Source organism: Amblyomma americanum, chromosome 11, assembly GCF_052857255.1.
Source record: "Amblyomma americanum isolate KBUSLIRL-KWMA chromosome 11, ASM5285725v1, whole genome shotgun sequence".
NCBI lineage: Eukaryota > Metazoa > Arthropoda > Arachnida > Ixodida > Ixodidae > Amblyomma > Amblyomma americanum.
Genome location: NC_135507.1, coordinates 54343884 through 54369195, shown reverse-complemented (window position 1 = coordinate 54369195; position 25312 = coordinate 54343884). Strand labels below are relative to the sequence as shown.

Here is a 25312-nt window from a genome sequence, read left to right as displayed (position 1 = left end):
TTCGCAACTCTCTGCCCGGCATGCTGGTGCTTCAGCTGGCAACAAAAGGTCGCACGGTGCAACCGGGCCGTCCGAGCAGTTCATGCCGTTGCGCTCATCAGTGCCATTAACACCGCTAACAACCTGCTCGGCTGCCTCGCCAGAGTTGACCTGCACTGTTTTGTCATGCGTCGAATTTTTGCCGGCCACGTCTGTGAAGCTCACTTCCACCTCGGGAATAAACGGCTGCTTTTCTGTGTCGACAATTGAGGTTGACTGCACAACGTGCGGCTCCTCGACGCTGCTGATCGCTGCACTATCTGCAGGGACCCGGGAATTTTCTCGACTGCTCTCAATAAGCATCGATTGAATTCCGCTGCCGCTAGCTTCTCTAATCGCCGCATCGATCAGCGTTTGATCAGCGTCGTTTTCGATGGTAGTGCATGACTGTGTCTGCGCCGTCTTCGGCAATGCACGCGCAGCTCTCCGTGAGTGTTCCTCCTCCTCAATTCTCTTCCTCTCTTGCCGGAGCTTCTCTTCGGCAATAGCTGACTGGCGCTTGAGCTCTCGAATGATAGCGTCACCTCGCTCCTTTTCTAAGGCCCGCTTGGCCTCTGACATTTCTGCGCGCTCAGCGCCATACTCATAGTCGTATCGACCTACCCAGCCTATAGTAGCCATTGTGCCTTGTTTACGTCTAACCCTGCGGCTCAAGCACTCCCGAGGCAAGTAAAGTGAGAATGGGGAAACTCACTCCATTGTCGGGCTGTCGGCCATGTCACTTGCTTCGTGGCAGCAGCAAGTCACGTCCTGAGTCGCAGACGTGTTGCCGGAATCCAGAGCCCGCCGTAGACCTATCGCGTCCTCCAAGCCGATGAAGTCGCCAGCCACAGATGCCGCCGAAGACACCGCGCTTCGCTCCGTCGGTCCGCTTCTCTCGCTCCTCGGCAGTGACGTGGAGCCTTGACTCCGAGACCTCGCCTGGACTTTGGTCCCCGGGGCTTCTCCCCAAGATTTTGTGCCCCGTCAAACTTCAGGAAGGTACTGCCTCCAACCGCTCTGCAGGAAGCCGCTCAGACGATCCTGGTCACGGCACCAGTTAAACTTTCCTCTGCCCTCGTACCGATGGGAGCGGCGGTTAGTACTGCGAAGGGTACTTCAGGTCTTCGTCCGGCGACACGTTGCCGGTTGGGGCAGCAGTTCCAACTTCTCAAAGCAAAACTTCTTTATTAAAGACGGCACTGACATAAAAAGGCAGGTGAGTAAAAGGCAGTTTAAAAAAAGGCTGTTTAAAAAAGGCTGTTAAAAACGGCCGAGCTTGAGGCTCGGCGCGCTCGTCCAAAATCGTTGTTTCCCACGGGTTTTAAACCCTTCGATACTTGGGCGGAGCTTTACCAAACCAGCTCTCGCCCAATCTGAACCAATAGCCATGCAATGTACAAGTGGGCGGAGCTCAGTGGACCCCGCTCCTCCTGGAACGTGCAGGGCGCGTGACTCCGCGTACGCAGCTCGCTGTATGCACATTCCATCGATTGCCACGCATCGGATTGACAGCTAAGGAATGTCTTCCGCGGGACATGATCGCTCCTGGTAGCAGGTGCGGGGGGGGGGGGGGGGGAAGGGCATTGTCCCCGTGGGCTGTCGCGAGCCCAGTGGAATGCCGCCTTTCACCCTAAGCGCGGGCGTCACGCCTCGACGTGCATTCCTCGATTCCCCCCCCGGGTATGACCGCTCCTGGTAACAGGTGCGGGGGGGGGGGGGGGGGGGGGTCCCATCGGCCTTGTGGGCTTCCACTTAACACCAGGGCTCCACTGAGTTTGGCTGCATCCCTTGCGTGCTCTACCATCCTCTTTTGGACGGCGAGCTCGCAGCTAACGAGCCGGCTCTCCCAGTGCTCCGCACTCGGGGGTTTGTGTTCTCGGAATGCGTTGTTTCGTTCGCATTCCCATGTTATGTGAAATAGTGTGGGTGTAAACAAAGTAAACAAAAAGGAATTGAGAAGTGAAACGGGAAATGCCTAACGCACGCAGGAGATCGAGGCTAGAGCGCAATATTTCCTGGTTAGATATTCTAAACCGCTAGCAATTTTTTTTCGCTCACAGCGCCGACGACGATGACGACGCCGGATTTTCTGCAGGACTGAAATCTGAACGCTTTTGCGTTAAAATGTCCTTTATGTTGAGCCATGCAATCGCAGGCGCAGCAGCTTCCGAGGGAGATTTAGCGCTGACAAAACTTTCGGGTCAACTAATTTCAGAACCCATGAGACTGTCAAGAACTAGAATTCAATACAAGGGCGTTTTGCGACCGCAGTAAAAAAGAAAAAGCAAGTGGAGAAAAAAAGCAACGAGACTAAAAGAATGCGTGCAAAATTTATACAGTCGTGAGCAATACGAGAGATCATTTCATAATTATTTCGTATTCAAATGTGAAAAGCCCAGTTGTGTTTTCGAAAATTTTCCTCTTGGCGTATATAATCCAAAACTTTTATAATAAACTGCACATCTCCTACCAAAAATTTTAATTTTAACCCAATGTTTCGAAGCTGACTCGGCTCCTTTTTCAGGGGTGACTGAGGGCAGTAGCTAGCGTCTTTTAAGTATGGAGGGGGGGGGGGGAGGGGTCAAAGGAACGACATCTGCGATGCGAAAGGCGTGGGGGAGGGGGAGGAGGTTAAGGAATTGCGAAATGAAACGGGCATGTACTGGGGGCAGGTTTCCTTTTGTGCGGTTGATGCCGATCCAAAAGTCACTAAAGTTTTATGGAGAAATAACCACAAAATTCGCAATTTTGAGAAAAACTTCTCTATTGCTCACGACCGCACTTAGCCTGCAACCAAATTTTCTGCTTGATTAGGCCAATCGCAGAAAATAGTTTTCAATCCATCTTCTGCATTAAATTATATACCAGTGATCTCTGCCATTGTGCTTTTGTGCTGGTGCATGCTCATATGCTGCATTTAGTTCGAATGCGGCTTGAAACATTTGAAGTTATGGGTGCCTTTGTTGTTTCAACTGGCCACTGCTGCGACATGCGTGTGCTCGAGCGCTTATAACCTAAATACGCCGATTTTCAGAACCTATGTTTTGCTCTTTAGACTACACGTCGCAGTGTTTCGTTAAAGTTTACCCTATAAGCAGAAGCACAGATCCAAAGTCATTTTTGCCTCATTGCATTTATTTTTGATATCAAGCTGTCTGTAACCAACCTATGTTTCTCCTTTAGGCATGCAGTGAATAAACATTTTCGTCATAACACTTCAACACGCGGAAGTAAGGCATTAATTCACATAAGGCCAGAAGTTTATTTTCAGCATAGGCCTTTCACCAAACACCGAACTTCTTTCAACCTCCGGGGATTCTAAGAAGCACCACAATCAACAGTGTTGAAATAATTCATTGAAATTAGAGCGTGAGATCTTTGCGCACATGAAGTATGCCGAAACATGCGCAAGCTCTTTTCACCCAGTCGTCTAATTCAACGCAGGACATATGCTACTAATACTACATTCGAACATAACTGCCCAAAGGCCATCGAAACTCCCTTAGACGTTCTGTGGACAACCAAAAACGTCCCCGGGACATCCAAGGGAGTTATAGCGCTTTGGCTCGACGAGAGCTTCGGATGTTTTACGAGCCTACTGTCTGCCATTCTTGGCGGCCGCATGGGTGTAGATCTTTTGTTTCCTTGCTTTAAATAGCGTTTTCCTGCACCTTCCGCGCCAGCGGATGTCAAGCCTCCCATTTGAGTGCAAAAGGCAAGGAAACGTGTCCCCATAGAACATCCGATGCCACAGCAAAGTAACCGCGTTTTTCTATTTACAAGCTTCAATGCGCGGACCTACAAACGCGCGCAGCGAAGAAACGACGATAAAAACAAAAGTATTCGGCATCCGCCGTGACCAGGCCACTGGACTCGTGGTTTTACGCTGGCGCAGACGGCGCTGCTGCGGCTGGGTCGGCCGCTGCCAATTCGCCAGCGGCCGGTGCACCTGGTTCAGCCGTTCCTGGTTCAGCACCTTCAACCGGGGCCACTCCCGGTTCGCCCGCTGCCCCAAGCTCGCCAGCTACAGCACCTCCTTCACCAGCCTCACCAAGGGCAGTCTGCGTATAAGGCGTAGCTTCAATAAAACTGGCCTAAATTTCAACTACGCTTACTTATGCCAGGTCATTACGGGAAATTCCGCCGTAACCACTTCTAATACGGGGAGTGCAACGCTTTAATAGCAGCATTTCAGGAAGCACACCTCACTTCCAACTCTGGTTCTTCAGGGGAGGTTCTGTGATGTGAACGACGCCCCCTTAGCGCCCAGTAGTAACCTGTAACCATGGTAACCTTGTGCAGTGAGCTAGGAGCGCCCCTGTGCGTTGACACGCGCAAATATTGTCACACTGAAATCACCCGCCCTGTGCTTCCTTTCCGCTCCCCTTCTCCCCCCGACGCGCCTTTGCGCACGCTTTTGTAGCAATAGCTACACTACGGTAGCACTTCGAGCCTTCAGTGTGGTTGGTCACGTGGTGTGGAGCAGCTGCCGGCGGCGCGGCGCCGTGACTGATCACGTGGTTCGTCACCTGATTGGTCACGGGACCAGCCAGGTAGTGCGGAACAGCTGCTGCTGCCGGCGGCGCGGCGCGCCGGCGAAACCGAGCTGCCACAGCTGTGCGCATGCGCCGTGTCAAGTGGGACGAAGATGAAGAAACGGCGAAAGACTGACTTTGCTATTCAACTGAGCAAGTTCCTCAGTTTCCCTCTTACAACCCTCCTCGCTAACGGATTGATGGATGGAAGTTTAGAGTGTCCCGTTTGGAATAGGGTGGTGGCGGTTGCCACCGTGCTCGGCTTTTTTCCCAAAAAATTTAGGCTACTTCTACGAGTTACGTGCACTTTAGAGGTTGCTTTGCATGCAAACTTGTCAAAAGCGCATGCATTTTATCGCGATGCAGCCAAAATTTGTTGGGCCACACGCTTCTCAATAATTAAGGAGACTAAAAGTAATAAAATGTTAACTATTCAATATTAGTTAACCAGCCTGCTAGTTAGCATGTCTTAGCTGTATTCTCATGTTCTGCACCACTGGCAATGCTGTACAGAAAAAATCGCTGTTTAACTCTAAAAGCCTCTTTAAATACGTATGTAAAGTCTTAGGTGAAACACCCTTTATAATCGCACTCGTGATGCGCTTTCTCTTCTGCGAACTTTCCTGAACCTTCAAGATGTCACTCGCGATTATTTACGGCTGGAAGCCTACATCTCACACATGTCCTTAAATGGCGTTCACGAGCAGCGCTACCGCGAGATGCGTGGGATGAAGTTCAGGGTCCACATGATTTCTCTTTGGTCTTAGACGCATGCACCTGCCACTGTTGAGGTCTCACCCTGTGTCTATGCTAGACTGCTTTGCCGGAGGTGTTAGCCTGGCTACGCGCCTAACATGCCACATTAAACGAGAGCGATGAACATTAAAGGATCACACAAGCTCACAAATCACACACACACAAACATTCGAAAGTGACACAAGTGGTACATATTCATCAAGTTTTCCTGAGAGAAGTGAGCAGTACTTCCGCTGCGTACAGCGCTCCCACAAGTTCCTAATACAAATCTCACATAAGATGCGAGACTCAGCACAATGTAAGGGGCCTCCTTTGGGACATATAACGACAGCACGTGTAAGTTATGTGCTCATGGTGACATGCACATGGTTACTGATTATTGAAAGTTGCAAGGACAGCTTAGGCACAGAGCTCCACGGCTAACGAAATGCGGCTTTAAAAGGTATTGGGCCAAATACCCACTTTCCAAGCATTGCTTCTCAGACAACCCTATCAAAAATGGTTTATAATCAGTCTATAGAGTTCTTAGACTCTATTGCCTTCCTATAGATATTTATTGTGTCTATTCATGGTCTATATACTGTCTATAGACAATAGTGTACTAAAAGTATATGGCCATAAATATATAGATTGTCTAGAGACTGTCTGTAATATTTGTTTTGCCTATAGAATATTCTCCATGGTTTGTATATAGCGAGTCTATAGACCTTATAGACAAAAGTCTATGAGCAGTCTATAGAGTGCCTAAAAAATTTTGTGAGGGACGCCAGACAAGATGCCAGACCCGATCTGGCCAGGGGACAACTTTTTACCCATTGGAAAGAACAAGACACTTGGCACTGAATCCCACCCCTCCAGCTTACGATATGGATGCCCAGAACACTTGGCCACTGCTGAGGTACATATGACTTACTTCAGCGCCTGGTTCGCCGGCCAGTTTCGGGGGTGCGTTCTTGGCTGCCGCCTCGGCCATTTCTTTCTGGATGCCAGGAAGCCAGACCGCGCCGGCCAGCAGCGAGGCGAGGCCGGCCACGATGAACATGACTGAGTAGGTGTCGGGGAACACCACTGTGCAGATAAAGGGAAGGGTGGAGCCTTGTGCCGCACTGGAACCTCCGTGGTGTGACATGACACGTGTCACAAAGCGCATTAAGATGCGCTGAAAACATTATACCACGGCGCTCCACGTCCCATGCTTGTTAACGAAGAGGACCACCCTCACAAAACTTCCCTGTAGACCGTCTATAGACTTCTTATAGACTCCGTCGCCTTCCGACAGATGCTTCGTTTGGTCTATTCAAAGTCTGTAGAGTGTATCAACAAAAGTCGACTAAAAGTATGGCCACGAATCTATAAATTTTCTATAGACTGTCTATAGGATTTGTATTGCCTATAGACTGTTTTTTGAGGTTTGCTCATAGCGAATCTATAGACTTTATAGACAGAAGTCTATGAACAGGCTATAGACTGTCTAAAGAAATTTTTGTAAGGGCAGCAAGCGTCACATGTGAATCCGAGCACAGGTGCCTAAGCGCTAAACGACTGCGGTGTGTCCAAACATGGCTGACGACGCGTACCATCATATCATAGCGCTATCCAGAGTACAGATGTCAGTAGGTTTGTAGAACGAGTTCGAGTGGGGCTCGGCGAAAAGAGCGATTTTCAACGCCAGTACTCGATTTCGCCATAGAGCTCGAGCGCAGCCGCATAGCCAGACAAGCGCAAAAACCCAATGAATATGTCCTTAACAAGGCAAGCTGTGTCAAGATTTCGCTTCATTTGTATACCGAACCACACTGTACTAGCGCCTTAGATCAGTCTGCTCACGTCTGCACGTGCATAACATTTAGGTAGTGGCTCATGAGTCAGGTTTCAGTACACTCTAAACAGCATAGGAGTAAAAAGCGAGTGAGCTGCAACGCGCCCCCTTTATAGGGCAGAGCATATATGCTGACCGAGCCCTGGGGTACATATACATCACTAAAGATACGGAATACTTACGGTTGGCAGCGGAAACGAATTCTCCTTTCAAGGCATTAAAATTTCTAGCAGTTACGAAGATGTTAACCGATATTTCAATCTCCTCTAGTTGCTAGCCTCAAGACCTCTGGTGCCGCGTTTAAAAACCTCCTCCCCTCATTGCTAACTGCATCAAGTTACTATATGCTTTGCAGCGGGAATATACCTCCATTGCCAAGAGTATGCATTTTGTATATTAGTGATTGAAATCACTCCAGAACTCGGGGCAGCATACCCTACACCTAAAACGGGGTTCGCCAGAGAACAGCTTACTGCCTTTTAACTTCCACATAGGCGTATTCACACTTAGAGCGTTATGTAAGAGTACGCAAAGCATATGCTTCCTGGCGCGAAGTTTTGATAATTTCCTTTTCGTTAATTTATCAGGGCTTTATTTCTCTCACTGCGCTAGGTGCATGTCTTGTGCTGTGTTGTGTTGGGTTTTATGGCACACAGGCAACTGAGGACATCATGCGGCAAGAACATCTAGGTGCATGTGTTAGCGTCTCCCGCTAATTCTGTCGGCAGATGATCGCGAGTCCGCTCGTTTGATTTACAATGCTTTGAACCCCTTTGGTTGGTAATCGGCCGTTAGCTAGGAGGTTCTACGCCATGTTTAAATAGAGCGGCTGAGGTCCACATTCGCTCAAGTTGGTCGGATAAACAGATCACTATACCGCTCTCATCATATTAGTACTTATTGTCTGCTTCTCGACGTCACCAAGTAACAATGTTTGCTATGTACAGCCGTCGTCAAAAGCATACGGCACAAGGCTTTTGCTGCTTGGTCACGCTGTGTTACTTGTTTTCATGGTATGTGAGTGTAGCGCAAAACGGGACAAGGGACAAAAACGCACACCACACAGGCACACAACACACAACACTCTCATACCATGAATCACCGTTACCGACTCTCTACACTTCTTTTCATACCCATCAGTTTTGGACAAAAGCAATACTGAACCGTGGAAAAACTTTATGAACGCAATTTTTTTACATATTGCAGGTTTTCACTATAACAATCAATATGCACATCTCCCGTCGGCAGGCTTGCATTTTTTTCCTGTTAGGGTTTTTTCTATTGTCAAAAGCTTTCCCATTAGTTTTCTATTCCAGTCTCAACTGCTCGATGCGAGCGATGAGAACACTACAAAAGAAAGATTTTGCTATATATCGGAAGAGTGAACACTTATCTTCAATATTTCCATACCAGTACCCTAAAGTTTTCGAGTATTCAAAATTTTTCTCCAAGAATGTTGGCCGTGGTGCCACCAGTGTTCCAAATCTCTTCAATTATAATTGGTTTTTTGGGAAAGGAAATGGCGCAGTATCTGTCACGTATATCGTTGGACACCTGAACCGTGCCGCACGGGAAGGGATAAAGGAGGGAGTGAAAGAGGAAAGGAAGAAATAGGTGCCGTAGTGGAGGGCTCCGGAATAATTTCGACCACCTGGGGATCAAGGCGAGAATAGCCTTTGAGCCCGAGGTACCCGTCTACTGAGCCGGAGTATCCAGGTTCGAACCCGACCGCGGCGGCCTCGTTTCGATGGAAGCAAAACGCAAAGGCGCCCGTGTGCTGTGCGATGTCAGTGCACGTTAAATATTCCCAGGTTGTAGAAATTATTCCGAAGCCCTCCACTACAGCACCTCTTTCTTCCTTTCTTCTTTCACTCCCACCGTCATCCCTTCCCTTACGGCGCGGTTCGGGTGTCCACCGAGATAAGTGACACATATGCTCCGTCGTTTGCTTTCGTCAAACACAAAACCAACTAAACCAACTTGACTTTCCGATAGTTGGGACTTTCACGGATGCCAGAAAAACCTCACAAGACGACTTTGAATCGCACGCTTTCGGTTCCTTACTTTTGACAAAGGCTGCACGTCACTAAACCGCTGCACTCACTGACTATCACCGGCCCGACCAGGCACGCTATGCCTGAGGCTCCCCGGCACACTTGTAGCTGGCGCTCCAATGTGCCCGGCTCGCAGAAACGCAGCAGCAGCGGCTCTGGCAGCATGTCGAGCGAGCTGGTGAGCCAGCCCAGCGCGAAGCCCGCCGGCGCCAGCAGGAAGACTTCCTTGGCCAGCGCCATAAGGAACAGCACGCCGCCCATCAGGAAGGCCTGCACCGCCATCACCTGCGCCAGGAGAACGGCAGATAGAATTTGGGGCGAAGTTAATAAATACTGATACTGATGAAACAGTATATTAATATGCAATCAATAGCTGCTTAAAGTGGAAATTAAATAAATAATACTATAGAAAAATGACAGACGATTTAACGTGGTTACGTGCGCACACACCAGTTTTCGCTTTGGTTTCGGTTCCGATTCGAGGCTCGGTTTTCAAGGTCAAGCAGCCTTCAAACAAAGATCGGCAAAATCGAACCCGACCGCGGCGGCTGCGTTTTTATGGAAGAAAAACGCTAAGGCGCCCGTGTGCTGTGCGATGTCAGTGCACGTTAGAGATCCCCAGGTGGTCGAAATTATTCCGGAGCCCTCCACTACGGCACCTCATTCCTCATTTCTTCTTTCACTCCCTCCTTTATCCCTTCCCTTACGGCGCGGTTCATGTGTCCGCCGATATATGAGACAGATACTGCGCCATTTCCTCTACACAAAACCAATTATTATTATTATTATTATTATTATTATTATTATTATTATTATTATTATTATTATTATTATTATTATTATTATTATTATTATTATCATCGACGAGTAGGGTATTTAGTGCTCGCGCGCTAAAACTGGAGGGGGCACTAAGCTCTGCCTTATGGGTATGAGGCGATAGCGTCAAAGCGTAAATGCCCATATATGCGCAATCGGTCATTTTCTACTTCATTCATAGATCGCTGACAGTCCTCATACCACTCCTGGTGCAATGGTTTCAGTGGTTAAGCGATGTGCCACTGCGATGGCACGTTCTGCCACCGGTGGGTATTGTGCGACTCAGGTTGCTCGTCCGGAGCAACCTCTCGCGACCAGGCATTAAATGAATTGCCGCCTACCACGGTGGGCAGGTTTTGATGAAGTCACAATGTCACGAGACCTATGCGGTCCACCTTCCACACAGGAAGGCAAAGTGGGTTGTTCAAGGTCAAGCAGGCTTCAGAATCGGTGTGTGTGGGCTCAAGTGCTAACGCATTATAGAACTCACCCCCTCCAAACCTCTCCCCGCTCCCGCAGTTAAACGAGCAAACTAAGCATTTGCTCGGCATAAGGTCTTTTTGCCGTTGCTGAAATGTAGCTTAATGATATATCCGTTTCCTAGGCTTTTCAGTTTCCTTACAATGTCTTCAGAAGTATTATGAAGTCTTTAGTACCCTTTATTGTTTTAAGTGTGAGCCTTTTAACTCATTTTTAACATTTCCATACTCTTTCTTGGATGCTCAAAATTTTTAAAGTATGCCTTCAGGAGCAATGCTTTTTTCGTTGTTTTTTCGGCGGTCATTTGTGTTCGTAGATGTGCGAGCTTCATTTACTGTCGTCTTCTTGCGTCTTTCCCTCTTGTTTTCGTCCGTAGTTGATTTATAGCACTGTATCTTCAATACTCAAAGGGCGCCTCGACGCCCAGCAGCTTGGTTCAAGAGGCTGGGACATCGACACCAATTTTGCGCAAAACGCTGTTAGCGCCGCTTTTATCTCCTTGCATGCTGATGGTACAGCATTATTTTGTTCTGTGACCGAGATTCTGTCGAATGCTTCCAGCAGAGGCAAAGGCATATTTTAGGCATACATTCTTAAGCTTCTCGACAATACCAGCACTTTGCTCATTTTGTGAAAACCTGAATGGCGTCTTGTGACCATGCTCCCCCATGCAAGGCGGTGGGTGGTATCCAAGGATCGTATGTACAACCAGCCAGCAACGACACTACTCAAACCTGATGGAAGTTCGACTTGTGATATATCGCATACGCTTGAGCCGTTTTCCAACAGCCAGCAGATGTACTGCGTGTCAGGTGAGCTTGAGACGTAACAAGAACCGTTAGGTTTGAAGATTACGAGCAAGGCCCGAGTTGACATGGATCGTGTCTTTGCAGCACGTGCTAGTTGCGTCAATAAATGATAAAAACACGAACACAAAAAAATACGCCTCTAGAAGAGAGCTATATGTCAAGTGCCCCCTTGCCTTTCGGTGTTCTCCGCTGGTAAGCAGGACATCGTAGCCGACTCGGCCAGCCAGGTCTCCTAAGCCGAACGAGACCAGCGACACGGTAGCCGACGCACCTCGCTCGGGGTCCCCGTCCAAGGCGTAGTCATAGATCAATACGCTGGCCGTTACCGACAGGGAAGTGAGGGCAGAGTGGACCGCCAGGACTGTGCCCACAGTGGTGCCCTCAGCGGGCTGCGCCAAACAGGTGTGCGTAGCAATGCAGTAACAGCATATCTCCGAATTCAAAAGTCACTCAGTGTTTCTTCCCCCTTTCTATGGAGTTAAGTGACACCCAGAGTTGCACCATATTTCTCCTTGTCCACTGACAGCACCCTCTCCTACACTTGCACTGACCAAGCCCGCTGCGTCTAATGACATTCCTACAAAGGGGAATTTGCGTGGGTGCCTGGCGGCGGTAAAAATAAATATATCCACGGTGATGATTCACGTGCAATGTGTAGCAAAACTTAAAGAGATAACTGAAATAGTTTTTGTTAGGATGTCTTCAGCGATAAGAAGGTAATATGAACAGATCCGTGGTAAACATGAGTAAACAACAATATAACTGGTGGCTTACAAGTAGAACAGAGGCCTAAAGATAAAAGTCATTACGACCTACATTCATAAAGGAATACTTCACAAGATATTACTTTTTAAATCATTGAAATGTCTAAAATTAAAAAAACACTGTCAGGTGGCACCTCCTACTACCCCCTTCTGTAATGGGTACGCTCTTAGTATAGATCCATCTATCCACTTACAATCGTTTATATGGTACAGGCCCCTCCAAATCACATTTTTATTGGCCACCAGGTGAGCTCTGCAGCTGTCACCTATGACAAAGTCCTACACCGACGACCCCGTTCACATGAAAAAGTCATTCACAGCCAACTCTGCAAATTGACGCAGGAGAGAACTTGGGGGCTGTCCGTCCGTTCATATATACTCCACGAACCCAAATGTGTTCCTTGCCTCCATGCAGCTAATCTTGTCTAAGACTAGATTATATGGTTTTACGGCGACTTTCGCAGGTTCAAACGATGTCGGTCGTTGTCATATTATTCAATCGCCGCGTGAAATGTCTCGTTATGTGCTACACAAATACTATTTTGGTCACCTGGGCTTGAGACGTCCCTAGACAAACTTTTCATGTGACGAGTCTCATAATTCCGTGTTACCGTACGGCTTGTATGGAAAGCCTATGGAACATATGGAGTTCATATGTAAAGTCCATATTTATGCAGACACCGCATGACGCCATGCATATCATATTGAAGCAACGCACAAAATATAAGAAAATACCACGGAAAATGTGGATTTCCATGGACTTATCCACATCATATGTAACCTGTATTCACACAATTTCATATGTGCAACTCGTATGAAGCGCTTTATTATGGATAATCCTGTCGATAATTTTACCACGACCTGTGACGACAACTCTCATTGTTACAAGGGCCGCTGGGCAAAGAGCGCCATGGCTGTGTTTGGCCCGGTCAACGTACGGTAATACTGATGACAAGATTATGTACTGGGCCCGTGTACAGGGCGAGGAATCTAGAAGCAATAAACGACGGGATCGGGAAATGGAATGGAGGAAATTGCCTGCGAACAAGCCTCTTTCTACACCCCTTATCTGCTCGAGGAGGTTGAAGCTCTAGGCACGCGTCAGGGCTTAGTCATTCCCTCAGTCATGAGGGACTAAATGATTCACATTGACGCAGAAGGGCTATAGTTCTGAGTAGGACCGGGCACTATAAACAGGGACTGAACGTGAAGGTTATCCAGAAGCAATGAGAACTGGGCGCTCCGGTACGGCATGCTTTGTGTGGTTATGTAATATTGTTTGGCATGGCGCCTCGCTGCTACGGAGCCGGCCGGAAAAAAAACGGTGTCGTCAGTCTGTGCTCTATAAAATATAGTAGCCCACACGCTGCCCCAAAGTCAGAGAGACGGCACATAGGTTCTTTTTTGGTGTGTGCCATCTTCAAATTAAAGAAGTTGAATTATGGGTGATTTTTTTAACATTCTCCACCAGCATTGTGGAAGGAGGCTTAGGAGGATAGAGGACATTTACGAACCGCAAATTAATGCATCATCATCACTTTGCTGCAATGTGCGGTGTCCTAAACAAGTGGCCTTTTCCAACGAAGCCAGAAGCAAGCAAGCATCGTCAGGCAAGGTGACCTGTCTTGGAAAGTGCTCATTACCACGAAATGTTGGTTATGCGATAAGTTGTGGTCCATGTATTGTCCAGTGTTTCCAAGTCCACATCTGTTTCGCTGGTGTCAGGCAAGGTGACCTGTTTTGGAAAGTGCTCATTACCACGAAATGTTGGTTATGCGATAAGTTGGGGTCCATTAATTGTCCAGTGTGCTTCCAAGTCGACGTCTGTTTCGCTGGTGCAGCTTTCTGAACCTGTGCCCTTCTTTTTCTCTTGAGGAGGTGGAAGGGTGGGAGGTGATGGTCGTGGTAGATAGAGCATGTCCAACCTTCTTGGACAAAAATTTTCAAAATTGGAAAACTAAGGTACTGGTATAGAAATCTTGAAGGTAATGGTCCATTCTTCCTAATGTAGTAAAATCTTTCTTTTATAGCGTTTCATCGCTAGCATCGAGAAGTTAAGACTACCATAGGAAACCAATGCGGAAAGCTTTTGAGGAGAGCCAAAAGTGGCTGTAGCTAAACTCAGCTAAGCCAGTATATACAGAGCGAAACCTCTGTCAAGCATGGTTATACACGGTTTAGCTTTGGTTCATTTTTGGTTCATCTCTGTTGTTTCAAGACTTCAGTGAGAGAAAATTGCTTCAGAGAGAACAAATCACTTATGCATCACGTGCCACAAGAGCAACAGCAAGCGGCCGAGCAGCAGCCAGCGCGGCGGCGGACGTGACTGCCAAGCGTGCAGCTGTGGCGACGAAGAAGACGAGGATCGAGGCAGCTGCCACGCGCGATTTTGCACACGCGGCGCGCCTCCCGTTAGAGGGCAAATCTCAGAGCCAGAAGACCTTCAGGCTCAGCGTGGGAGAAGTAGAGCTTGTCGCTCTAAAACGTCAGTAGCAAAAAAATGCAAGCCAGCCGAGGGGAGATATGTGGATATATTGATTGTCGTAGTGAAATCTTACAAGAGATGAAAAAACGGCTGCTCATAAACTCTTTTCTGTTCAAAAATGCCTTTGTCCAGAATTGTTAATTGGGTATGCTTGATCACTTCTCCGTCCCGGACGAAAGGCCCGCGCACGATATGACTCACCCCAGGGGCAGCTGCGGTTGGTGACGGTGCCTTCTCGCCGCCCGGCGCCCCGGGCTGCTGTTCAGCGTTGCCTTCGGCCGGCGGCGGCTGTTCCCCTCCTTCGGCCGGAGCCGTGGCGGCTTGCGAGGCGACGGCCGTCCCGGGATCGACGGACACGGCGCCGGAAGTGAGGCCGGAAGTGGCGCCCGACGGGTCTCCAGTCGTTGCGACAGACGCGACGCCTGACAAAGCGCCGGCATCCTCTGGTTGGGCCATACTCATGGAAAGCTGCGCAAGAAAGGATACAATATGCGACCACGTGTGCAGGAATTCACCTAGGATTTTACATAATTTTTAAAATTAGATTTTTTGAGTTAGAAGAGCGCTTTTTTCGGCATTGCATTGTTAGCGGTGAAGTAAAATCAGAACAAAGCTAAGACGATCTAATTAGTAGGCTGGTTTACTAATATTAAATAGTTTACTTTCTAACATTTACTGCTAGGCTCCTTAATTATTGAGAGGCGTGTAGCCCACCGTAAGTAATATCCATATCAGTTTTTGGAATTTCGAGAAGGCGATTACCCTCGGCGCTGTGGCCCAACAAATTTTGGCTATTTCGACGAGTTACGTGGACTGGAGGGTCTGCTTTGCTTGAAACGTTCTCGATACGGCATGTATTTTAGCGCGATGTAGCAAGAATGCTAGCAGAATGGTAGGTCAAAATTAACATGCAGAAAACCAAAGTTATGTTTAACAGCCTCGCTAGGGAACAGCGGTTCACATATGGTAGCAAGGTGCTGGAAGCGGTAAGGGAATACGTTTACTTAAGGCGGGTAGTGGCCGCTGATCCGGATCATGAGAGGGAAATAAGAATAAGAATGAGGTGGAGCGCATATGGCAGGTTCTCTCAGATCATGAATGGTAGTTTACCAGTATCGCTCCAGAGAAAAGTATACAACAGCTGCATCTTACCGCTACTGACCTATGGAGCAGAAATGTGGAGGCTAACCAAAAGGGTTAAGCTTAAGTTGAGGACTACAATGGAAAGAAAAATGCGAGAAGAAAAAACAGCGAGCAATGGAAAAAAAAATGATAGGTGCAAAACTGAGGCCAGAAGACGGCAGTGCGGGTGAGGGAACAAGCGTGGGTTAATCACATCCTGGTCGAAATGAAGGGGAAGAAACGGGCTGGGGAATGTAATTCGAAGGCAAGACAACCACTGGTCCTTAACGGTAACGGAGACGGAGTGGATTCCAAGAGAAGGCAAAGCGTAGCAGCGGGCGGCAGAAAGCCAGGTGGCCGGATGAGACTTTTGGGTATACGGTGGCCACAGCTGGCAGATGACAGGGATAATTGGAGAGACACGGGAGAGGCATCTGCCCTGCAGTGGGCGCAGTCAGGCTGATGATGATGAGCCATATTGTAGCCAAGGACCCACCTCTTTATGCTCGCCCTCCGGCTTAGGCTTGCCGTCCGGCTTTGGCTCGCCTTCGCCCCCGGGAGCTGGCTGTGCAGCGGCACCCGCTGTCTCTGCGTCGGTAGGCCCGTGGATGGCCGGAAGAGGATCGGTGGCGGACATCCACACGGGTCTGGGAGCGCCGAGCATCCAAAGTGTGAAATGTGAACGCTTATCGGCAAATGAGAGGCCCAGCAATCCTCGCACTCCTACTGGTGGTCACCCCGAACAGCGCCCAGAGGGTGCGAATAAAATAGGGGCCAGTGCACATTCCCCTTTATTAATGTTAAGAGCATTAGAACGGTCGTCACACCAAAACACCTCCGCCGGATGTCAGGAAACTCCCCTCGATTTGTCCAAACAGTGATGACCGCCACGGGTGTCACGTGACCACCAAGGACCAATACACCGCACCACCTATTCTGAAAGCTGTTCACCGTCGGAGGAACTGGGAGGTTGCGACAGTATCGAAATCGTTACCAGAAGGGCAAGCGTAGTGACACCTCAAGACCGCAAGCGTGATTCGAAACCATGGTGGCGGGAACAAATCAGCTTCGTTGGCCGCTGCATTAAACCACTATGACATCGCCGCAGCCGAACATGCCGCATGTTGAACTGACAGTTTCTCGCGCTGTGCTTTAGTCGCTGTGCCTTCCATCCGTGCGAAGAGCGTCCGCAACCCACCGCTAACGCGTTGCGTTCTTAAGGAGACTTAAGCGTCCCCACAATTCATGTCCAGCTTTGTCGGGCAAAAATTTTGAAAATTGGAAAATATTGAAGGGAATGGTCCATTATTCTGATATGTAGCAAAGTCTTTGTTTTAAAGTGTTGTCATCGGTCGCATCGAACAGTTAATACTGCAATAGAAAACCAACGGGGAACGCCTATGGCGATAGCAAAAACGTGAAAAGGCAAAATGCAAAAAAACGCAGCCGCCGCAGTCGGATTCTGTGTGCTGTGCGATGTCAGTGCACGTTAAAAAACCCCAGGTGGTCGAAATTATTCCGGAGCCCTCCACTACGGCACCTGTTCCTTCCTTTCTTCTTTCATTCCCTCCTTTATCTCTTCCCTTACGGCGCGGTTCAGGTGTCCGCCGTTATATGAGACAGATACTGCGCCATTTCCTTTCCCCAAAAACCAATTATTATTATTAAAAAATGCTAAACTACCGTCGGGTGATCTGCGGATATATTGGTTGTTATAGTGAAATCTTACATTGTATGGAAAAAAAACTCCGTTTCCAAACACTTTCCCGCTCAAAAATGCTTTTGACCAAGTTTCTTTTTTCAGCCACTTGAACTGTTGTTCAAATTTGAACAAGCCGCCTTTGCAACCTTCTCAACAACGGTTTCATTCAAAGAGAAGGCAGAAGGGTGTAGGCTGGTCTGACTCCGTGGTGCGCCCAAGGAAGGACGCAGGCGCAAGTCACAGAGTAAAGGCTGTGCATCGTATTCCCTCGTCTTCAAACAATGCGAGACTTGTCCAGAGGACTGACTAACCGGTTTATGAGCATGGAGCCAGCCAGGGCGTTGAGCGATATGGCGCCGGAGACGAGCAGGGCGCCATTGAGTCCGTAGGTTTCCACCAGGCCCACCAGCACGGCGGGGTACACGATAGCCGACAGCGAGAAGGCCCCATGGTAGAGACTCATGGCCTTGTGCCGCTCTGACACGAAATGCAGATGCAGCGCAGTCTCGGCCACGGCCATCGACACTGCCGCAGCCAGTCCTGTAGCGGGTTCGTGCAAAGCGCGTCGTATTCAGGCACGACGTATGGGACTATCAAAGAATCACGTTTCTTACTGTACCGAAATAAATCGTACATTCCTCAAAAAAATGTTTTATGCATGTGACATTCGTGACACACACAAAGTCACATAATGTGACATTCGTGAGTTCCCGGGTACGAACCCCACCGTGGCGGCTGCGTTTTTATGGAGGCAGAACGCTAAGGCGCCCGTGTGCTGTGCGATGTCAGTGCACGTTAAAGATGCCCTAGTGGTCGAAATTATTCCGAAGCCCTCCACTACGGAACCTATAATTCTTGCTTTCTTCTTTCACTCCCTCCTTTATCCCTTCCCTTACGGCGTGGTTCAGGTGTCTGCCGATATATGAGACAGATACTGCGCCATTTACTTTCGCCAAAGACCAATTATTGTTATTGTTATTTGTGAAAATATGACACGGATTAAATTGGTATCTACAAATATTTCACTCCTTGGATTAATGGCCGTAAGTGGTGAATTCTTCGGTGAAATATATTAGGTAAAAACCTGAACACTTAGCGTAAAGAGGATTAAAGCTGCTTGGTTTAGGAGGTTTAACGTACCAAAGCAACTAAGGCTATCAGGGACGCCTTAGTGAAGGGCTCCGGAAATTTCGACCACCTGGTTTTTTTTTAACGTGCACTAACATCGCACAGCACACGGGCCTGTAGAATTTCGCCTCCATCGAGATCCGACCACCGTGGCCGGGATCGAGCCCGCGTCTTTCGGGTCAGCAGCCGAGCACCATAACCACTGTGCCACCGCGGCGGCGATTAAAGCTGTATGAGCAACATGACAACCTTTTTACTGTCGTAGCTGTAGAAAAGGCTTTACTAGTGCTGCGGCATCGCGCCAAAATAACTCCTAACAATTTCCACGATACTGCTATCCAAGTGTGTCTGGGGGATGGGAGCTCCCAGCAATACTATCCCCTGGGCGGTCAAGTGAACACGGAGAGACTGGCCCGTGTGAGCCATAGAGTAGGCGTTCTCATGATGTAAGAGTGGAGTATGGGCGGCATAGTTCTCACTAGTCGCGTCACTTCGTCTCTGCAAAGGCGCACAGCCCACCGCACAGGATGGCGACGGTGATGGAGCAGCGGCCGTCCCTTACAAAAGTTTTTTAGACAGTCTATAGACTCTCCATATACTTCTGTTTATAAATCCATAGAATCTCTATACACGAACCCTAGAGAACAGTCTATGGGAAATTTGAAATACTATAGACAGTCTATAGACAATCTATAGATTTATGACCATACACATTTAGTTGTCTTTTGTCTATAGACAGCCTATAGATTATTAATAGACAAAAATAAATATCTATAGGGAGGCAGTAGAGTCTATAAGAAGTCTACAGACTGTCTATAGACCAATTTAATAAGGAGTATACCCGTCGCAAAGAGTGAGCACCTGAAGATGTGCACGTCTCGGCGTGCCGCTCCGCCGCTCAGGGTGATAACGACTTCGACATTTTGAGTCACAAACCAAATGTTGTTGCGCCACGGTGACCTTCCGCAAGACTACATTTTAGGCAGCTCTAATACATCGTCGAATAAATCTCCATGATAGACATAGAAGCCTTATTTAAGGTAGGTACTTAGAAGCTTCATCTCCATATGCCAGTAATCTGTAAGCCGTCCTTGTGAAGAAAATGGCGTCTCCCAATCGAGAAATGTTCGCTAGACTAGAAGAGACACTCGCAATAAGGCTCTGCAAGGCACGTGACTGGGCAGCACCACAGGGGCAAAAGTGTGCATTTCATCAGGACAGATAACACCATCTTTACATGCAGTCAACGCACTGGGTACTGTGCCGCCGCGGGTTAGTATAGTAATTTGACCGCTGTACGGCGGTTCGAATCAACTTTAGGCCCCTTTTTTCTCTTTTTTTTCACAGCGTCAGATAGCCAGAACATCCCCATTCCAACCGCCAGCCCTTGAAACATCCCGTGGCCGCTGTCTGCATGAAATCATCTCACTGTACAGTAAGGTTACACGACCAATTGTCCTGGGTCACATAATGCATTGATCCCATTATTGATTCATCGACCCAGCAGTAAACTGAGCACCCGAAGACATATCCTCTGCAAATTTTTCTGCAATGGCTTTTACGCACAGCACTGGCACTGAGGCTGTTGTCTGATTACATGAAGGCGCCTGCACTTTTCCTTTACTAGTGTCCTCTAGGTGCTTCCTTCATGGTTTATGAGGGTTTAACGACCCAAAGCCACTCAGGCTATGAGAGCCGTAGTGAAGGGCTCCGGAAATTTCGTCCGCCTGGGGTTCTTTAACGTGCACTGACATCGCACAGTAGACGGAAGTCTACAATTTCGCCTCCATCGAAATGCGACCGCCGCGGCCGGCATCAAACCCGCCTCTTTCGGGTCAGCAGCCAACACCATAACCACTGAGTCACTGCTGCAGCCTGGGTGCGTTTTATCTCTTAATTCAACTACTCAGGAGCTTATTGGTCTACTTTGATTAGGAATCTATCGGAAGCAGTCAGTACGCGAATGCACTTGACGAATGCGTAACCAGAAGTCATGGCGCTGTCCCCATGAGGGAACGCAAGTGTGCGTCGCTGTTCCATTTCGTCCCGAAGTACCACAAGTACGGCGTGGGCGCTCACCGCAGAAGAGTGCCACCACGGGTACCATGAGGTAAACGCTGCCCAGGACGAAGCAGGCAATCTGGCCCACACCCACCAGGGCGGAGCCGGCCACGGACAGCGTGCGAAGCGGTGTGGTGCGACACATCACCGCGACCACAGGCGCTGCAGACAATACGGCAGGCATCAGCGCGTGTCTGCAGCACACTGACATGGGCATTAGTCGGTATACCACTCATAGTTCCTTATTATTAACTAGAGGGAAAGCTGGCGGCGCTGTACCTCAGCCACCATGGGCGCTCAAAGCATCACGGGGCGATTAGCTACTTGGTGCGGGACAGTCGTATTTTTTTTCTTTTTTCGGAAACAGAGTGGCGTTGCTGAGATCGTCCATGGCACGCCCCACGCGCAGACGACTTTGGCGCAAACGTAGTGCGCAAAAACTATAGTAGCGAAAACGCAACGCGCGACGCCAATAAAAGGTTTTTGTTTTCCGAAATGGCATGAAAAAAAAACCTCTTAAAGTGTTCTAGCGACAACATTTTTTGTAAACATATTTCTTTTTAAAAGTGCGCCTGTTAAGCACGAAATATTGGTTTTTGTGGTCGGCAATACATGGCCAATATAAGAGAGCAAGTCATCGCTTATTTTGGGCAAACTTTTCATTTACATGCTTTTCTGCTCGTTTGTTGCAATTTATAGACAGGATATTGAATATTAGGACATCCTTGGTTATCGGACGTCATTTATTTTTGCACTTTTTTGCCAAAAGTTGTGGTTCTGCAGTTGGTAGCTCTTCGCCCCATGATGCTTAGAGCGCCCAAGGTGGCGACGTGGTCTCGAGGAAGCTCCATGCAAACTCCCATAGGCGGGACGCCAGCTTTCCCTCTAGTTAATAGTAAGAAACTCTATGCATACACTGGTATGAACTGACTTCGCATGGGACTAGTGCAATCTTCACGCCTCTCATGCAAGCAAACCATGGCTACCATTAAAATGACTATAGACAATTAACTTTTGGGTGCGCGTTCTCTTCTGTGTAATGAGCCATAAAACATTATTATACACGTATTAACACGTAGTATTCTCCTTCGACCGCTAAATAATTTATAATCAAATTTTTTTCTCGTGCTGTTTCGGCTTCAACAGCAGAGCGATGACTGTGACGTCAATAAGTTGTTATAGGTCACGCGAAGCATGAAAAACTGCAACATAGTCGGTGCTTCTAAATTCGTTGTCATTCCGGCTCGTAAGGAAGACGGGCTTCAGCACTGCAGTAAATCAAAACGATGAAGCAGCGATTATATCACAGTTTTTCCGTGCCTCACGTGACATATAACCACACTTTGATGTCACACGCATCGTTCGGCTGTTGGAAATGAAACCGAAACCGCATGACAAAAAGAAATCGATTATAAATTATTTAGCGGTCATAGGCGAATACCACATGGTGATCCATGCATACTAGTGTCTTCCGCATCCTTGCACAGAAGAAAATATACCACCAAAATTAGGTGTCTATACCCATTTAAGTGGACAGGTATCCGGTCCAGTTGGGGAAAAAACCGTTGCATCAGTTGCGCTTTTTAGATAAGGATTTCTTTGCGACTAAAATGAGAACGGGACCCATACGACAGAGTTTATATCCACGGTTTCCTGCCATGATACTACCTATGTATTGACGTTAAAATACTTGGAATTGTTTTGCGTCAATAGATATGCAAGAGGGATCCCTTGAGGTAAACACTGAACTACGACAAGGAAGTACCGAGACCAGCGGCGTTGAATGCTTAGTCACCACGTTTCTTTTGTCTCACCGCCTGAGCAGCGAAGTAGTCTATTTACTAGCACCATGCTTATCTATTTACTAACCCCCTATGTTGCCTACTTAAAAGCACACAGCGTTTAGCAAAGAAATACGCGAGCAGGCGGTGAGGGAAGCTTATTCTGCTAAACAGCGCGAAGTAATATTGACGACGGAAATGTCGATTCCAGTCGATGTTCCTGCCTAAAAAAAACGTAGTGGAGCTTAGACGTTGACTAAAAGGTAGGACACGTACTGGTGCCGACAAATGTTTATAAACACGACAGTTACAACAAAACTTAATTACTGGGCGCACAACGCATGCAGTCATAAACTGAATTTGAATTGTGTGCTGTGAACTTTCCTGCGGAAACTGCACAACGCACCACCAACTCTATGCACGGCTGCGACTCTGGGCACCGAAGAAATTAAGGGGTTTTTCCTGTGATTTCAGTGTTTCGATAACATTTGTGGGCACCTGTATAGACAGCGGTCCAACCTAAGGGGTTCGTCTGCGTGTTTTACGCTACAGTTTTAAGCTCCGTTATTGTAAACTACACTCATGCCAAGTTCCTACCTGAGCACTCCTGACCACAGGACAACCGCGAGGAAAAGTACCGAAAAAAATTGTAGGGGACACTCAAGCTCAGCCTCAAGGATATGACGCGATAGCGTTAATGAGTTAATGCCCACTTATGCGGAAATCGTCATTCTAAACTTAACATTCATATGCCCCTGGGAGTCCTCATACCACTCATTGCGCAATGCTGCAGCGGCTATGGGATGCGCCACAGCCCTGCGATGGCAGGTGCTGCCATCGGCGGGTCTTGGGCGAACAAGTTGCTCTTCCCGAGCAAACTCTCGTGATCAACCGTTAATAGAACTGCCACCTGTCAGGGTGGTTAGCTTGCTCACAGTCCGGTGGGTAGGTTGTAAAGTCCCCACAAGCTCACGTGACCTAGCTTGCCCACCTAAGTTGCTTCTCCAGGTGTGGCTGCCTGAGCCACCCTATTTATCGCTCACAACGCCGACACCGGACTTTCTGCGTAGCGGGGTCTTTTACGCTATCGCGTTAGTAAGGGCTGTAGCAGAGTTCAACCTACTGAGCGTGTACGCGAGGCTGTAAATGAAGGCGTTCATCCAGGCCACCGATCCCTTGGCTTCTACGCTGAACGCGTCTCCAACGGCGTAGAACATCACCGGCAAGGCTCGACGCAGCAGCGAGGAGCAGAAGACGTTCCAGGCCACCGCCGCCGCCACCATCCAGCTGTGTTGGCCGTCCGGTGCGGGCGCCTCGGGCGCCGGCTGTGCGGGCTGCTCTCCGGGGGGCGGCTGCTCACCCTCGGGTGGCACCGCTGGTTGCTCCCCTTCGGGTGGTACCGGTGGCTGCTCACCTTCAGCAGGCACCGGCGGCTGCTCCCCTTCAGGAGCAGGAGCCGCCCCTGGCTCCTCACCCGGCTTCGGTGGTTCCTCGGCCATGTGTACGACACGCGAGTGCTGGTGTAGCGGTGGTCACAGAACTCTGGCGTAGGCGCTGAACCGAACGCTTGGGGCAGGTTTCCGGGAGCCTCGAGCCCGCGTAGCAGCCAAGGACGCCGTGTTCCTGAAGCGCAGTCCAGAAGGAAACGGAAAGATGGCTGCTCTTTCTGGCGGCTCTCGAACGCGCCTCGAGCAGCACGCGAAGCGCTGTGATCCTCCTCTTCTTCCTTTTGCCGTAGTGCCGCGCCACGTGGGAGACCGTCCAGTCGATGCTGGTCTCAGAAGGATCCCTTAGTTTTACCTTCGCGTTGAACCAGATTATATATACCCTCATAGGGTGGAACTTTGGGCTTGTTGGTGCATCACTTTTGAAAAAGACATAGCGCATAAAGACAGGACAGTGGTCTGGAAGGGACAAGTCTGTTAGCCAACCTTCCCTTGCTCTCTTGCACAAAGAATTCTGTTTCCTCAATTCAAAATAAAAGAAATCTTCATGCTGAAGGTTAAAAATCAAAGGGTGCGTTTGCTGTTACCTTTTGTCTGGGGCTCTGAATTTTTGTACATGTGATGTTTTCATGGTAACTGTATCGGCGTCCTAATCTTTCCGTTTGTTGCTGCGTGGCTGGACATGCGCACTGGTTTCCTCGAGTGTGGATTACAAATAAGCCTGCAGTCGACAGTTAGCGCTCGTCCTGTGTTGTCTCTGCACTGTCCTGTCTTCTTGGGCTGTCTTTTTCAAAAGTAAATATACCCTGTTTCGTCGACACTATCTGCTCAGGGAAAGCGTCTGGACTTTATACAAGGAATGTCTGTTGAGTAACGATGATGTCAACGTAACTAAACTATACGTACTATTGGGGACAGAACTCTGCAGGACACGGGAAAAGCGATCTAGGCCCACGGGGGTCACGCCTTCCGCCGAAAAAGGTGCTTTCACTGCACCGCATTGGAGTGCGCGAGTCCCACTATCACTTCCGCAAGTTTGGCTTTGTTACCTGCCTAACAACGGAGCTATGGACTTTTGGGCCCGGTTATGCGTCCTGGAGAGTTTTTGACCCCGACAGCACCTACATCGTAAAACCCGAGGCTAGCATGTCTTCCTAAATATGTCCCCCGTTTGCGCTCAAGCAGTCATGCAGTCTTTTCCTGAAAGTTGGAAGGATGTAGATTCCTGTCAGCTACTTCAGCCAGTATGCCGTTCAATTCTTCGCTCCAGGAACGTACTGAAAAGAAGCGTTTTTAGCACTGATCTGAGTTTAGACAAAAAGATAAAAGGCACAAAGTGTCAAATCTGGCGAATATGACGGATGTTTCAGCACAGCAATAAAGCTGTCGACCAGAAACTATTTCACGGGAAGAGCTATGCGAACAGGCGCATTGCGTTGATGAATAATGGAACCACTTTTACACTGCTGTGACCTTACCTTCCTCGGCGCTCAGTCCGGTGCAAGCCCCGGACGATATATCACCGCAACAAACA

The 25312-nt window shown here is 48.6% G+C and overlaps 2 protein-coding genes across 2 annotated transcripts; both read right to left on the bottom strand.

The window, feature by feature from the left end:
* Positions 1 to 3779: 3779 nt before the first annotated feature.
* On the bottom strand, positions 3780 to 9462 carry LOC144110463 (uncharacterized). Its single transcript, XM_077643372.1, has 3 exons — positions 9236 to 9462; positions 6226 to 6380; positions 3780 to 4082 (listed from the first exon to the last, which is right to left on the bottom strand). The coding sequence occupies exons 1-3, from the start codon at positions 9444 to 9446 to the stop codon at positions 3903 to 3905; spliced, it is 546 nt and encodes a 181-aa protein (XP_077499498.1). The 5' UTR covers positions 9447 to 9462; the 3' UTR covers positions 3780 to 3902.
* A 904-nt stretch (positions 9463 to 10366) lies between these two features.
* Positions 10367 to 23832, bottom strand: LOC144109633 (uncharacterized). The gene is made up of 7 exons (XM_077642452.1): positions 23457 to 23832; positions 20571 to 20714; positions 17675 to 17903; positions 16158 to 16308; positions 14741 to 15007; positions 11464 to 11679; positions 10367 to 10396 (listed from the first exon to the last, which is right to left on the bottom strand). The coding sequence occupies exons 1-7, from the start codon at positions 23830 to 23832 to the stop codon at positions 10367 to 10369; spliced, it is 1413 nt and encodes a 470-aa protein (XP_077498578.1).
* Positions 23833 to 25312: the final 1480 nt, after the last annotated feature.

Bases quoted from the DNA above. Each gene is read 5' to 3' on its own strand.
- LOC144110463 (XM_077643372.1), bottom strand. From the start codon at position 9,446: ATGGGCGGCGTGCTGTTCCTTATGGCGCTGGCCAAGGAAGTCTTCCTG. The intron at 6,381-9,235 runs GTGAGTGCAGCG...TTATCTGCACAG, and splicing joins GGTCGGGCCGGTGATAGTCA to TGGTGTTCCCCGACACCTAC. The intron at 4,083-6,225 runs GTAAGTCATATG...CCTTATACGCAG, and splicing joins CCGGCGAACCAGGCGCTGAA to ACTGCCCTTGGTGAGGCTGG.
- LOC144109633 (XM_077642452.1), bottom strand. From the start codon at position 23,832: ATGGCCGAGGAACCACCGAAGCCGGGTGAGGAGCCAGGGGCGGCTCCT. The intron at 20,715-23,456 runs GTAGGTTGAACT...TATTGTCTGCAG, and splicing joins CAGCCTCGCGTACACGCTCA to CGCCTGTGGTCGCGGTGATG. The intron at 16,309-17,674 runs GTTAGTCAGTCC...CGGCGCTCCCAG, and splicing joins GGCTCCATGCTCATAAACCG to ACCCGTGTGGATGTCCGCCA.